This window comes from Sander vitreus, chromosome 19 (genome assembly GCF_031162955.1).
Source record: "Sander vitreus isolate 19-12246 chromosome 19, sanVit1, whole genome shotgun sequence".
In the NCBI taxonomy this organism is placed as follows: domain Eukaryota; kingdom Metazoa; phylum Chordata; class Actinopteri; order Perciformes; family Percidae; genus Sander; species Sander vitreus.
In genome coordinates, this window is record NC_135873.1 from 8,689,557 (window position 1) to 8,704,933 (window position 15,377).

A 15,377-nucleotide genomic window follows, 5' to 3' on the forward strand; every position below is an offset into this window, starting at 1 on the left:
TAAAGTCACACGTCAACTATAAAATAGCAAGGTGACCAGTAAAACTACAGCAGACGACTACCCTTGGCTAAAAATAACTTACTTTAAGATGCTTCTTCAGGTTGAAGGTGGAGTAATTTGGACGCTTGAAAGGAAGTTGGTTGCTGGCAAGCAGAAGTTGCACTGCAGTGCACAGTTATATTTCGTTCTTACTTCTCTTTCTTTAATGTGAAATGCTGTTTGAATTTCCAAGATAGAAACGCATTCCTGCCCTGGCTCTGTTGTGCCGGTTCCGGCTCCATCTTTACCTCTATCAGTGATCACGCAAATAGCTAATTTTTTCGTTTTCACATTGGGGCTTGTGGGAAACGCATGGAGTTGCGAGAGTGAATAAACCCGTGAAACAGAGAAGAATCGTCATGTAATCCATTGATTTCAACAATGTAACTGTATTCCAAATACCAACTATTTAAATTGTAACTGTAACGGAATACAGTTACTCATAATTTGTATTCTGAATATGTAACGCCGGTACATGTATTCCGTTACTCCCCAACACTGCCTACATTACATCTGCTTATTTGGGATTTAGAAGAGGTTGTAACATGTGACTTGTAAGTTTCACAAGGATTTTTTTGTATTGTTTTTTTGGATGTGCTAATTTAAAAGCATTTTGTGGCAATCCATCATTGTTGACATCCATTCCTTGCTATGAATTTGGATACATGTGGCTCACTGATGGTAGGTCTAGGTGATCATTGGTCAGACTCAAAATAAGGATTTCAAGCCTTCAGTGTCTAATTCACACTTCTGGTGGCAATGCGGGAATCTGTGAAATTGAAAGAGAAAGATAATTCACTACAGAGAAAAACCTAACCACAATTAAAAACATCAACCTGTCAGTCCAGGCTTTGTAATGGGTTGTAACTGGATGTAATAGGTGTAAACACTTAGCAAATTGCTGGAACATGTATTCTAACAGATACACTGTAAAATATAGCCTACGAATAGCATACCATCACTGTCTGCATAGGAAACATTTTCCATTTTTGGGAAATGTGCTTATTTACATTCTTGCTAAGAGTTAAATGAGAAGATTGGGACCACTCTCATGTCTGAGAGTGGTATCAATCTTCTCATCTAACTCTTGTCAAGAAAAAAGGGTGTTTCCGAAAATGTCAAACTATTTAAGTAATTACCGTATTTTCCGTAATATAAATCGCTCCGGACTATAAGTCGCATCAGTCAAAAAATGCGTCATGAAGAGGAAAAAAAAACATATATAAGTCGCACTGGACTATAAGTCGCATTTATTTAGAAATTTATTTCACAAAATCCAAGACCAAGAACAGACATTTAATCTGGAAAGGCAAGTTATTAAACTACACAATAGCACACAGAACAAGGGGCTGAATACGGTAGGTGTCCGGTATGTTAACGTTACGTAACTGCACTGTTGACGAGCCTCTCCCAGCAGCACGTTGGTCAAGCACCCATCTGAATCAGTTTGTGATAACTGTGGAATGCTGTTTGGCGTGCTGTAATCTGTGACATCTAAGTCCTTAGGTGTGGCTGCCATGCCAGTCACAAATTTATTTGTAGATGTGTTAACAATTCTCAGGGTTGCAGATTTGTGGGTTTCTTGCAGTGATGCTGAAGCTGTAACAGTCTTCCAGAGAATGTGGTGGACCCAATTGCAGAGACAGCAGACAGTGTAGTGTTCAAAGGTTTAATGGCAAATCCAAACACTGGAAACAAGCAGAATCCAAAAAACAGGAACAGGCAAAAACACAGAACAGTGGCAAGCAGCCCACTGACAGAGACAAACAAGAACACTGAACAGAAAACAATAATCCAACAAGACAAAGCCAGAACAGAGACTAAATAAACCAGGTAACGAGGACTAACAAGGGACAGGTGACACTAGGCTGGGCAAACAGGTGAAACACATAAGACAATCACAAGGGCGGGAAAACTAAAGACAGAAACATACAACCATGACAGAAGCGTTATCTCTGGATACCACTGTATCCATCCCAGTTGAATTTGGTAAAGGTGAGCTAAACTCTGGCATTGTCAGAGCTCTGCTGGACTGAGCTGTAATCAAGGGTGAAAGAGTTTGTGTGGAGTCAGTATGAATCTGTGTTACAGTCACTGCTCCTGTTGAGGAATTCTTCTGTCCTGACACATTATGCACCAATGTGGAAGCACCAGACCCAACAAAAGATGCATTTTCATCTCCATCCATAGGAGATGGACTAGGGTTTACCACTGATGATTCTGAATCCGGTTGGCTTGTGGTAATATCAGGTGACACACTAGTTTGGACAGGTCCATGGAGAGCAGACACAGGTGTAATGTGAGAAACAGTATTTAACTCCGTTGACGTCCATGTTGTTGGTGTAGGTGGTTGTGCCCTGTTGAATGGCTGAGGTGTTGAAAGTTTACTGACCTCTGGTACTGTAGTGGCCAAAGCATTGGTTGAGTTAATTGCAGGAACCTTAGCGGCTGTGGCCCAGAATTGAAGTGGGCAGAGACCTGTGTGAGAGAAGAAGGCAGAAGGTTTCATATTAGTTCATCTTGTACAGTTTTTATATCATAAACAATAGCAGTAATTAACAACAAATCCATCCTGAAATTACAATTATTTTGGCAAAAAAAAACTGTATATTTCTCTTTAGTCTTTGTTTTGACTTGTGTAATTATTTGGTAGGTTTAAATTCAGTTTTATTTATTTTTCTTTTGTTCTGGCAAATTATCATCACTACGTCTGAACCCATAAAAGAGAGACCACTAACGCCAGTCAGACATGTAGGTCAAATACAGCACTGGGTGTGTAAAAGCTGCTAATGACTCAGCATGTGTTGAAATGACATTAATGAAAAATAATGCTAGCAAGCTAGGCTGTCCTTCCATTTTCTGACTGGCAGCTAGTTAGCCTAGTCTCCTAGCATCTCCAGCTCTCAGATGTCGTTCAGCTGGTCCTATGGAAAATGCCCACCCAGAGGCCCATTCTGAAGCTTAGATGCTGTTACCACAATTATGTCTAAGAAAATAGTGTTGATCCTTTTTTGAGAACTGAAAAATGTTCACAATAGCTGCAGTATCATCCATTTCCTTTCACAAAAAGTGAGGAGAATTCAAATTTCAGTTTGATTTTAGGTTGCTAAGTTACATGGCTATTTGTGTTGGGAGCTGGATGCTTGAAAGATTAATGTGACAATGTGAAATTTTCTTTTTGGGTGCCCTTTCCTTGAATATTGTCTTGACAGTGTAGAATCTGGTAAACATGTTTGACGTCAGTACATACCTATAGAGTTAGTCATGTCATGGAACAGCTGATACAACGTATCAGGGGCGATTCTAGGATCAGACCTTTAGATGAGAATGTGACACGGATACAGTGCCTTGCAAAAGTGTTAAATAAATTAAAAATAAATAAAAATGTATTTGTTTTTATTAGTATAATTTTTAGGGGGTCTGAGATGAAATTTAGGGGTTGAGCACCCCTTAAAAGGGTCTAAAAATCACCTCTGCAATGTACACTGACTCACCTGCCAGTAGGCTTAGAAAAAATCCACAGTTTATGTTCGCAAGTGATGGCTATTCATAAGCAGCAAGCATATCTGATAACAAAAACAAAAAGCAACACATTTAAGGCATTTGCCTCCTATTATTTGTAGTCAAACACAACATACCTACAACAGCATATTGTGTCTTGTATACATGCGCAAATGCCTTGTATTTTGTATGTACACTGCTTACGTAGTTTGAAAAATGCATGAGATGACGTGTTTTAGATTGCATTCCTCCACACACTGGTACTGTTGAAATGAATCACTTACACAATTTCTTAATTAATCCCTGTACTGTTTATGCTATTTGGTTTTTTGTTTTTGTTTGTACGTCATTCCTAATACTGTCTCTAGATAGCATACAGATAGCAACCAGGGCTAATTTCTCTCTTAAACAAAAAAAAACTACCTACTACTTTAGAGTTTGTCAGATGGGGAAAAGGTTAATTTATAGCAAGATTCAAAAGCATAACGTTTGTATTTAAAAAGCAAATGAATAATGGCATGCATGGCAAAAGTACTGTTGAAATGTATAAAGCAGACACTGCAAGAATGAGGATAAGTATTCTATGTGATTCTATTACTTATTAATTATGGTAGCTTAATATGCATGAATAATAATAAGACAAATTACTATATGTTCAGTTATCTCACCTGAACTGCTGACATTTTTGTGCTATGGTAGTTATGAGATTATATATATAACCTATAATCTAACTTTGCGTTAAAAGAGTCATAATTTGGAGTGCCCTGGTAGCTTACCGCAGAGCCACAGGTTCACCCCTTCAAATAAAGTGTTACCGCAAGTGCTGAGTCATTTAGGCTGATCAAAACATGCTATACTTAGACAACCAATCGATACTGTGTAAATGTGCATAAAAAGGGAGAATAGAAACACATTTAATGTTATTCCTATTCAAGTCAGCCAGACAGGATTGTACATACAGTGTGGAGAACAAGTATTTGATACACTACCGATTTTGCAGGTTTTCCCACTTACAAAGCATGTAGAAGTCTGTAATTTTTATCATAAGTACTCTTCAACTGTGAGTGACGGAATCTAAAACAAAAATCCAGAAAATCACATTGTATGAAGTAAGAGTATTTGATACATCAGAAAAGCAGAACTTAATATTTGGTACAGAAACCTTTGTTTGTAATTACAGAGATCATACGTTTCCTGTAGTTCTTGACCAGGTTTGCACACACTGCAGCAGGGATTTTGGCCCACTCCTCCATACAGACCTCCTCCAGATTCTTCAGGTTTCGGGGCTGTCGCTGGGCAATACTGGACTTTCGGCTCCCTCCAAAGATTTTCTATTGGGTTCATCCAGATGGTCATTGGCAAACTTCAGACGGGTCTGGACACGTGCTGGCTTGAGCAGGGGACCTTGCGTGCGCTGCAGGATTTTAATCCATGACGAGCGTAGTGTGTTACTAATGGTTTTCTTTGAGACTCTGGTCCCAGCTCTCTTCAGGTCATTGACCAGGTCCTGCCGTGTAGTTCTGGGCTGATCCCTCACCTTCCTCATGATCATTGATGCCCCACGAGGTGAGATCTTGCATGGAGCCCCCAGACCGAGGGAGATTGACCGTCATCTTGACCATCATCTTGAACTTCTTCCATTTTCTAATAATTGTGCCAACAGTTGTTGCCTTCTCACCAAGCTGCTTGCCTATTGTCCTGTTGCCCATCCCAGCCTTGTGCAGGTCTACAATTTTATCCCTGATGTCCTTACACAGCTCTCTGGTCTTGGCCATTGTGCAGAGGTTGGAGTCTGTTTGAGTGTGTGGACAGGTGTCTTTTATACAGGTAACAAGTTCAAACAGGTGCAGTTAATACAGGTAATGAGTGGAGAACAGGAGGGCTTCTTAAAGAAAAAACTAACAGGTCTGTGAGAGCTGGAATTCTTACTGGTTGGTAGGTGATCAAATACTTATGTCATGCAATAAAATGCAAATTAATTATTTAAAAATCATACAATTTGATTTTCTGGATTTTTGTTTTAGATTCCGTCTCTCACAGTTGAAGAGTACCTATGATAAAGATTACAGACCTCTACATGCTTTGTAAGTAGGAAAATCGGCAGTGTATCAAATACTTGTTCTCCCCACTGTATGTACATCAACATTGACACACAATTTCATAGGCTGGAATCTGATTTGGGACAACCCCCCATCTGTCCATTCTCTCACTCACTCACTCACTCACTCACACACACACACACACACACACACACTCACACACACACACACACACACACACACACACACACAAAGAAATAGCATTCAAAGTGATCACTATCTAAGATTGTCTAACAATTAAGCCTGTTTGGATGAGCATGACTTGATTTCCATTGGTAAAAAATGACAAAACAACAAGTAGGTATTGTTCTGTGGAAGCTGTAACTATTCCTCATTACTGGAAATAGTTCAGTTTGCTGGACACATGTTCTGATGGTTGCTGATAGTAGTGAGCAGAAAGAGATGCATTCTTTTTTTTACTTTATTTACCAAGGGGAGTTTTTGCTCCCTTTTCAAATACCATGCATACACTCACATGGGTATCATTCACTCCTGTAAGATGCCTATTGCAAGCACAGTCTGATCTGTTGGCAACTGAGCAGCTCTACTGGAGCAGATTATTGTTAATATAAAATGGAAATATATGATAATATAAAATGTAATATAAAAATAATAAACAATAAACAGAACAGTAAATCCAGGGTTGTTACAGTGCAATTAGGGACATGAATAAATAGCCGCAAATTACATTTAGTAAAAGGCAGTGGCAAACAGAAGCTTTAGGCAAAAATAAAACTGATACTTAATACTGATTAACCTTGGTAACACTGAGCAAACCTGTCTGAACAGTTCATATTATAGCAACAGATCATGAATGTAATTTGTTCTTAAGCCATTTAATGAATCAATAAATCAAATATGTGACACGCAAGGAGCCAGTGCAGGGATCTGAGAACAGGAGTGAAGTTTTACACTTTTCAATCTTAGTGAGAATGTTTTCAATACATCTTTCTAAGACATACATTCTTGAATAGGCCAATTTTGCAGTAGTTTTGATGTGGATATTAGAATGTATGACTACACTTCGATGTCTGGCTAGGTTTGAGGTCTTTAACATTAAACACTGACTTTTAATCATTCTTTTTTTGAAACCAAAATGTATTTTATGTTGTATCTTTAATTGGAAGTTTGGCACAACCAATCACTGATTTGTTCAATAGGGGCCTGGCTCAAAGGCCCACAGTCAGAACTTTATAACCTGCAGTGAAAACCGTTCAAATATGTCTACCTGTACAGCTGCATTGTGATGTAAATGTAGTGTAACTTTGAGACAAATAAATGGCAGACATTGTGATCACTTTGATGAATCGTGCAACTAACTCAAGCAAGGTTCAGGTTTCTGCAAATTGATTTTAAACCCATAGGGGAATGAATGGACCATGAAAAACATGTATGCATGTTCATTGGTGCTCTGAATTAATTAACCAAGTCATAGCCTCGTGATTAAATGATGTACCTCTGTATCATGACAATAGCCAACCGTTTATAAGAGGGAGTGTTCAAACTTTTAAAAAAACAACAGTGGTCACACATTTTTGGCTTGATAATCTTCAAATCTCAGCGTCGCAGTCTGTGCCACACCTAACACATTATTTGTGGTGCACAGTACTTTATAATTGAATGTACCATGAGAGGGACATGTCACGTTGCATACTCATAACAGTCGTGACACAGCCACACCTGCGATAAGACTGTCTACCAGTGACCACATGCTACATTGCACAATATGGGAAAGTTATTAGTTTGTTTGTATAGGTGCCATATGCCTATAATAAAAGAAGAAAAAAAACAATTATTTGTAGTAGGCTACTTAATTAATTTTGATTTTTTTTGCACAGATTTTTTTAGTTTATCTGTGCAACGTAGGAGGCAATAAGGCTAAAAGATGTTTTCTATACAAGTAATAAAGCTTAGCCAAAGTTCAATCATGAAGACTCCCTTTACTCACTCACTCACTTACTCATTCATTCTCATCTCTCTCTGCTCTCTCTCTCTCTCTCTCTCTGACTTCTACTCGGTGAGCGTTCACTCTAGTCAACCAGATGTTGCAGGCTTTCTCAATCCATGCCACCCCTTTTCGTCTCTGCCGCTGTCAGTTGTCATTTCAGAACGAACAGATGCGACCCTCCTCCACCCCTTCACCTCATGTCTTCATCATATCAGCGACCAGTCCTGCTCTACATTCCACCATCCATGTCTTTGGCAACTCTTCACCACCACCACCACCAGTGTCTAGACCTCAGGGGGATATATCCTGAACTTATCACGGCATCACTCACTACCCCCTTAATATACCACGTCACGATGGGTTTTAACAGCCAAAGACACTTCAATTATTTTTACCATGCACTTGAATAAAATGTGATTGTTCACTCTAAATTAAGTCTCTCCTTACTTTTTTAAAGTAATACTTAATAGTATTTATTCATAGGACCAAAATAACTGAGATAGATTATTTTAAGGGCTTACGCACAATTGCATAAACCTAAATGCATAAATCCGAGTGTTTAAAGTTATAACTACATTTCCCATAACGACCCTTTTCAAACACTATGGAAGCCCGTGAGTCCAAACATATCATTGTCGCATATCCGCGCTGCTGCTCTTAAAGGAGACGCATCCTAAACAGGTCTATTCTCGGTTAAAGAAATAAGAGGTTTGCTATAGCTTTAAGAAGTAAATAATGCTGAATGTTAGTACAATTATATTCATCATACAACGTAACTTTTTTTTAAAATTATTAATAAGCTAGTTAATGAAATGCTTGCGTAGTGACTAAACATTTACTCTTGAGCGAGCTAACAAAACTTGGTCCCAACAGGGCCTTTAACGCCAACGTCTTAGGCTACATTTTTGTTCATAACTGACGTTAACTAATTACAAAGGTCTGTAAGGGTCATAACAGTTAAATAAGCATGGACTCGGAAGTAGACGAGGTTTCAGGTATTCGTCCTGGGATTGAGATAACCGGAGACTCAACGGAGGCCACCAAACCATCACCGGACTCGACTGAACCGTCAAGCGGGAGAAGGGGAAGTAAAAGGCTAGCGAAAGCCGCAGTGACCACCCCGGACTCCGGTGACTCTCAGTCCGGTGTTCGTGTTTTGCGAGCCAGGGACGCTGAAAGTGGTAGGACTAACGTTAATGAGTCCAAGAATGCGACTTGCAAGCGCAAGCCTACGATTATGCTCCGTGGACGTGGGAGACCTGCGGGATCACGTTCCAAAAACACACCCGCCATGCAGTAAGTGCTTGCACAAACGCTCGTCAACTACTTTGCTGTAACGTTACACTACTATTGCAACAAGCTTAGTAACGTTAACTAACTGCATCACTGACAGTGAGTCTAACTTTACTAGTGAGATTGTACTGCAAGGAGGCTTTGGGCTATAATTGTAGGATGTGCGCTATATCACTGGGGGTTCTTAAAGCTATAGGTTTACTAGATATCGAAACCAAAACAAATGAGTTTAATGTTTGAATGCAAGTTGCTTGTGTTGTCCTGTCTGTGCTTTTGTTACCCTATTCCTGTTCATTGTCAAAGGGGCAGTAAAGTTAAAGCATACTGTGCATTTTCCAAGGTATAGCGTACTACAGGTTAATTTTGATTTGCACCTGGCTGTCATTTACTGTAGACTTTCTTTCACACAGACCTCAGATAAAGAAATCCACTGTCAAAAAAGGTAAAAAGGCATATACTTAAGTCCTTTTCACTATTAGTAGGAATTTCTTTTCTTGTAATTTATTACATCTGTCACTAATACCTGGGCACTCTGGCTTCCTCAGCATCCAAACACACTCTTGGACCAAAGCTGTCCAAATCTAAAAAAGGCAAAGGGAGACCTCCAACCCATGCCTCTCACATCCCACCAGCAACAGCATGCAAGCCTGAAGCAGAGATGGAGGCTTCATTTTGTGGTAAGACAAAGAGCACGTGCAATACTTTTACTACAACACTACAAACAACAGCAATCATCTGAAACTGAAATTACATTATTCATTATCTCTGTTTTTCAGAAGAGGAAACAGGTTATTTCAAAGGAAGCGATGACGGGTGAGTGGTATACAACTTATTGAATGAGCATGAGCGAAAATTTTGAAATTCATGTTTAAATTGCTGATGTAAATTTAATTGTGGCCAGTGTGGTGTTGATGTACATATTAGCGTTGCAGATCCAGATGCGGCTCTTGACGAGGATCCCTTATTCAGAGATGACCCAAGTGACCTCATCTATAACCCCGAGACTAAGACGTATGCGGAGCTCACTGGCTTTCCATAATGAATATTATTAATGAAGATTTTTCAACATGATGAATTTTAAAATGTTAGTTTCAATAGTAAATTAAGCTTTATCTCTTAACTCCTTAGGGAAAGATCAAGGCGCCATACCACGTTAAAACAAAAGGAAGTCAAGAAGGAGGAGTCAGAAAATGAGGAAGAAGAAGATGACATTAAAAAGGAAGAATCAACTGAGATTGTTGTGCAGAGTGAAGTTGGAGGGGGCAATAACACAGAGCCACCCAGGAAGTAAGCAAAATATGGGTCGATGATGGGTTGATGATTAGTTAAAGGATTGCACAGGATTGATGGCTGATCACACTGACAATAGGTGAATTTTATGTGTCAGTGTTACCTGAAGCCACACACCTTCACCAATTGTGTTTGGTCTGACAGCCTGCTTACTGACAAAAGGTTTGCTTCTTTTTTTATTGTTGTATAGTCAGACCAAACTTATCCAGGGCCAACATTAAAGCCCAGGACACATTATTTCTGACTAAATTTACTTCTTGGATTTGGAAAATGAACACATAAAGTCAAATAACTAGAGCTGGGCAATATGGAGAAAATCAAATCTCACCAAATTTTTTACCAAATACCTCTATCGATATTGCGGCGATATTGTAGGGTTGACAATTGGTGCTTTCACAAAATATTTACACAATGAGATTTTTGATAAATTATCATCAGTAACATGGACAAATGTATCACTTTAATATGAGGTAGCCTTTAAAACCAGGAAAAGACAACACGTGTCATATTACCATATCAAAAATCTAAGATGATATATTGCCCAGCCCTACAATTAACGCACAAAATTACAACCCCGCCTAGATACGGAGTAAAAACAACCTTTTGTAGTTGTCGTCAAGTTGTCCTTATAGCAGCACACAGTACTGATCATTCACAATGTTGAAAATATGTTGTACTGCTCACGTACGCAACCTCAGACGGACTCATCTGGGCTTGCATAACTTTTTCTATTAATAGAAAGTGTTTTTGCTTTTGTGAATTTTGAGTTTTATAAGTGAACCATAGCAACCCTAATCAAATTAAAATCAAATTGTGCCATACCAAGGGATGAAGATTCCCACCTGTAATAGCCAATTAAAAGTTTGGGAAGAAGGATTAAAGTATTTGTCGACATTTCAAATTTTTAGTTTTGCAATCTGTTTTCATTTTAGGAGAGGTAGACAACAAAAAGATGACAAAGTCCCTCGGCTGCCAAAACAAAGGTAACAGTCTTAGTTGTATTATGCACTGTAGATGACTAGTACTATTTGCATTAAGTATGATTATTATACACTTTCCCTTTTTCTGTCTTCATAGGAAAAAGCCCCCAGTGCAGTACGTCCGCTGTGAAATCGAGGGCTGTGGTACTGTATTGGCACACCCACGCTACCTACAGGTTTGCCATCCTGTCAGCCGTAACCATGACAGCCCCACATATTTTAAAAGGCACTGTCTTAAATTTGGCACTGTATAATAGCAACAATGTTAGCTTTGCCCTAGAAACTAAATTGGTACACTGCATTTTTACATACTGTTTTAGAGCTGTGAAGTTACCTTAAGGTGCAAAACATCAGCGGTTGGGTGTGTTTACTGTAATATTTACTTATTTTCTCTCCTCTCTTTATTTCAGCACCATATCAAATACCAGCACTTGCTTAAAAAGAAGTATGTGTGTGATCACCCCTCCTGTGGGCGCTTGTTTCGTCTGCAGAAGCAGCTGTTGCGCCATGCTAAACATCATACAGGTGACAGATGTTTTTTTACACCGTGTTAAGACTGGCACCATACTTTATGTTTGATTATGAAGCTAATTATATCATTTGTGAGATGCTTAAAAAATCTAAACCTTTAATTTTCTTTGCCTATCCTGTGTTTGTTTACTCTGCTTGTCATTTGTCTTTCAGATCAAAGAGACTACATCTGTGAGTTTTGTGCTCGTGCCTTCAAGAGCTCCCATAACCTGGCTGTGCACAGGATGATTCACACAGGAGAGAAGCCAATACAGTGAGTAGCCACAACACTGCCGTATTTATGTCACAATGTGTGCTGTGGACAAGGAAGAACTATTACATGATAATATCAGACGTATTTTGTAATAGGGCTTACTTGTGTCCATTATTACAAGGTTCAGTCTTATTTATGTAGAAATTATCCATTTAAAATGACCCCATAATACATATTCTCTTAAATTCTTCCTTTTAATATTAACTACAAACATTCTTACTGTTGCTTACATGGCGAAATTCAGTTTTTATCTTTGTTTTTTGTAAAAGACTAAATAAAAAGATTAATTAACAAGGTTAACACTTCAAACTTTGAACTCATTGTTAGCTACCGAAGCGATTCCTGTCACTTCCCTATGTATCCCAGCTAAGTAGCGCTCAGTTACTTGAATCCTTTACAGTTCACAGAATTAACAATATAATACATACAGTTTATACCATAAAATAGTATATCTGGGTTTGAAATGATCAGTATTTTCATTTTTTTTTATTACACCACTATTTTGATAGCAGTGTTTTGTCATTTAAATATGTGATGCAATATTGTTCTACCACTTCTGAGTAAATTGTAGTAAAAGTGAAAGTAAAGCGCCACAGATGAAACTCAAACGTCAAGTCAGTTCAGACTATAACCTGGTCTTTGTCTCCGCCCTGTGGCAGGTGTGAGATCTGCGGCTTTACCTGCCGTCAGAAGGCCTCCTTAAACTGGCACATGAAGAAGCATGATGCAGAAGCATCCTACCAGTTCTCTTGCTCCATTTGTAGCAAAAAATTTGAGAAAAAGGACTCCGTCGTTGCCCACAAGGCCAAGAGCCACCCTGAGGTGCTCATAGCTGAAGCCCTAGCAGCTAATGGGGGCTCAGTAATAAGCAGTCCCATCCCGACCCCAGAGACTGTCCCAGTGCTCACCCCGACCCCAGAGACTGTTCCAGTGCTCAACCCGACCCCAGAGACTGTCCCAGTGCTCACCCAGTCCGACCGACCCTCTGTCAGCCAGGGGAACCATGAAGTGGTGAATAGTACACTCACTCCACTGCAGCAGGTGGTGCTCCCGCTCGCTCCACAGACTCAGTTAGATGTATCTCAGGGCCAGTTCCTCCAGCTGCCCACGCAACATGTGGTGCAGGTGGCACCTCAGCAGCAAGTCCCGACCTTGCTGCACCTCACCACTGCTTCTCCTGCTCACCTCTCCAGCCTCAGCCATCCCCAGCTCATCCACCTCTCCACCGTTCCTACCACCACTGTTGCATCCATGACCCTCGCAGACCCACAGAGCACCCTCCTCACCCTAAGCTCCGTCAGCACACTGGCCTCCACAGCCTCTCTGGCTTCCCAGCAGGCTCTGCAGTGGGGCAGGGAGACTCATGAGGATACACAGCTACCTGGGGAGGGGGAGCTGTGGGACAGAGTGGTGGTGGGTGGCGATCATCAGGATGTAGAGGAAATGATATGGGAGGGAAACGAGGAGAGGAGGAAGGAAGATGAGGGAATTGTATGGGAGAGAGAAGGAGGAAGACAGATTATTTTACAGTGTGCCGAAGTTCATGAAGATAGTTTAATCTAGCTAGAAGGCCATAAAATGATCTGAACAGAAATGTTATGCACAGTAATGTTTTTATTTAAGAAAGGAACAAAGGACTTGAAGGACCTGTCAAAATTTAAAAAGCTGACATTTCAAAAATGAAAAGACATTATCTCCATGGAGTGTAACACAGTAGTCATATCAAGTACATAGCTACAGAGAGCTACTTATATCAGGGAGAATGATTTATAATATTATAGATCACATACACTTCTTTTTCCACTTATTGAATATTTTGTAACCTTTTGGTTTTGTCACCCTTGTGTTTGAATGTATGTGTGTATGTTAAAACATTTTTTTTTAAAAGACTGCAAGAGGATTGCACATATTGTACAAGAAAGTCACACATTACATTTATACCCCTCATTTCCACATGTGAATGTATGATGACATTGACATAATTGGGTCAACTCTAGTAGTTTCAGTTACTTCAAAGTTACAAAACAAATTAACTGTGAGCAACAACTACAACCAAATGAGGTTCTTGGTGTAAAATAATCTTTGTTGTGAGATTACAATAAAATACATATTAAAAAATGTCATTTCATTTTTAGTCTGGACCTTTTAGACTATTCTATTTTGAAAAATCTATATTGAGAAGTTTTTGAAATCCTTTGAGAAAGGCGAGATAGACATTTTCAATTGTCACAGTAGGAAAAGTATATATGTTACTATATTAACAATGGCTCTGTTATATTCAAGTGTCCCAGTAAGTCATGACAGTGTGACAGTAAGCCTGCATGCTATGCAACATGTTAAAATGTCTTGTGAAAAAAAGCATATTAATTTTCTAAAGAAAAGATTTAAATTGCCTTCCTTGTTTGATTGTATTCACTTTCCAGGACCTGAGTAGTGTCACTTCCCCTCCAAATTGTACTGAACCATCTGATTTAATTTGTTACAGACAGGACTATGCAGGCAGCAGTAATATGACGGAAATAGCAATTTTCAGCAATTTTCTTTTGAATCAATATTGGATATTAAACACTGCCACTATTACTGAGCATGATGATCTTAATTTATCAGAACAGGGGTTCAGAATAACTATAAAAAACAGATTGTGTTCTAAGGTTTTTGTTTATTGTGCTTGACACATCCTTTAAACAATGTGATACAATTCTAGTTGATTTATGTATCAGGGACATAACACACTTATTAACATCAATATGATGTTCATTTTCCAGATTTAGCCATAGGACAACATTTTATCTGCAATCCGTGCACAGGTTGATGTCAACACGAACAAGGCAAACAAAGCCATGGCCAGCAGGGGGCGACTCCATTGGTTGTAGAAAGAAGTCAGATAGTACAGAAGTCTCATAGATATACAGTATGTCAGTATATACCCTAGACTGTACAGTCTAGGGTATATACAGTATATCTATGCAGAAGTCTAAGAGAAAATGGTTCCACTTCCGGGATTGCTCCGTTGCCGCAGGAACTTTTGCAGGATTTTCAATCTTTTCGGCCGGATGTCCGGTACCTTCGGCTTTCTTTGTGTTGGAATTTCAAACTCCGGTGGATTTATGAGGACTATGGTTAACTGCTCCTCAGATCTCTGCAGGGTAAATCCAGTGCCTTTACAAAACAAAACAGCCACAAAAAAATCCATTGATAAGGCTTTCTTAATTTTTACAGTATATTTAGTTTTGAGGAAATTGTATTTTGCTATTACATTAATTAAATACATGTTTGCTCATTTTTATCAACATGATAAAAAAATAAACAATGCCTTGTAATGTTATAAACTAAATAAATAAATGACACATTTTCTAAATGTGTTTTAGAGTCAGAGGCTATCAGTTATAGTATATATAATATAATATATATACTATATATATATAATATATATATAATATTAT

General features: G+C 39.0%; 1 protein-coding gene and 1 long non-coding RNA gene across 2 annotated transcripts; one reads left to right on the top strand and one right to left on the bottom strand.

The window, feature by feature from the left end:
- Positions 1 to 1,155: 1,155 nt before the first annotated feature.
- LOC144534244 (uncharacterized) lies at positions 1,156 to 5,756 on the bottom strand. Its single transcript, XR_013503523.1, has 4 exons — positions 4,730 to 5,756; positions 4,555 to 4,614; positions 3,534 to 3,605; positions 1,156 to 2,517 (listed from the first exon to the last, which is right to left on the bottom strand). It is a non-coding gene; the product is annotated as an uncharacterized LOC144534244 (long non-coding RNA).
- Positions 5,757 to 8,216: 2,460 nt separating this feature from the next.
- Positions 8,217 to 13,815, top strand: LOC144534243 (uncharacterized). Its single transcript, XM_078276074.1, has 11 exons — positions 8,217 to 8,883; positions 9,291 to 9,322; positions 9,426 to 9,557; positions 9,657 to 9,693; positions 9,805 to 9,891; positions 10,009 to 10,167; positions 11,103 to 11,153; positions 11,248 to 11,326; positions 11,561 to 11,675; positions 11,835 to 11,934; positions 12,594 to 13,815. The coding sequence occupies exons 1-11, from the start codon at positions 8,555 to 8,557 to the stop codon at positions 13,495 to 13,497; spliced, it is 2,025 nt and encodes a 674-aa protein (XP_078132200.1). The 5' UTR covers positions 8,217 to 8,554; the 3' UTR covers positions 13,498 to 13,815.
- Positions 13,816 to 15,377: the final 1,562 nt, after the last annotated feature.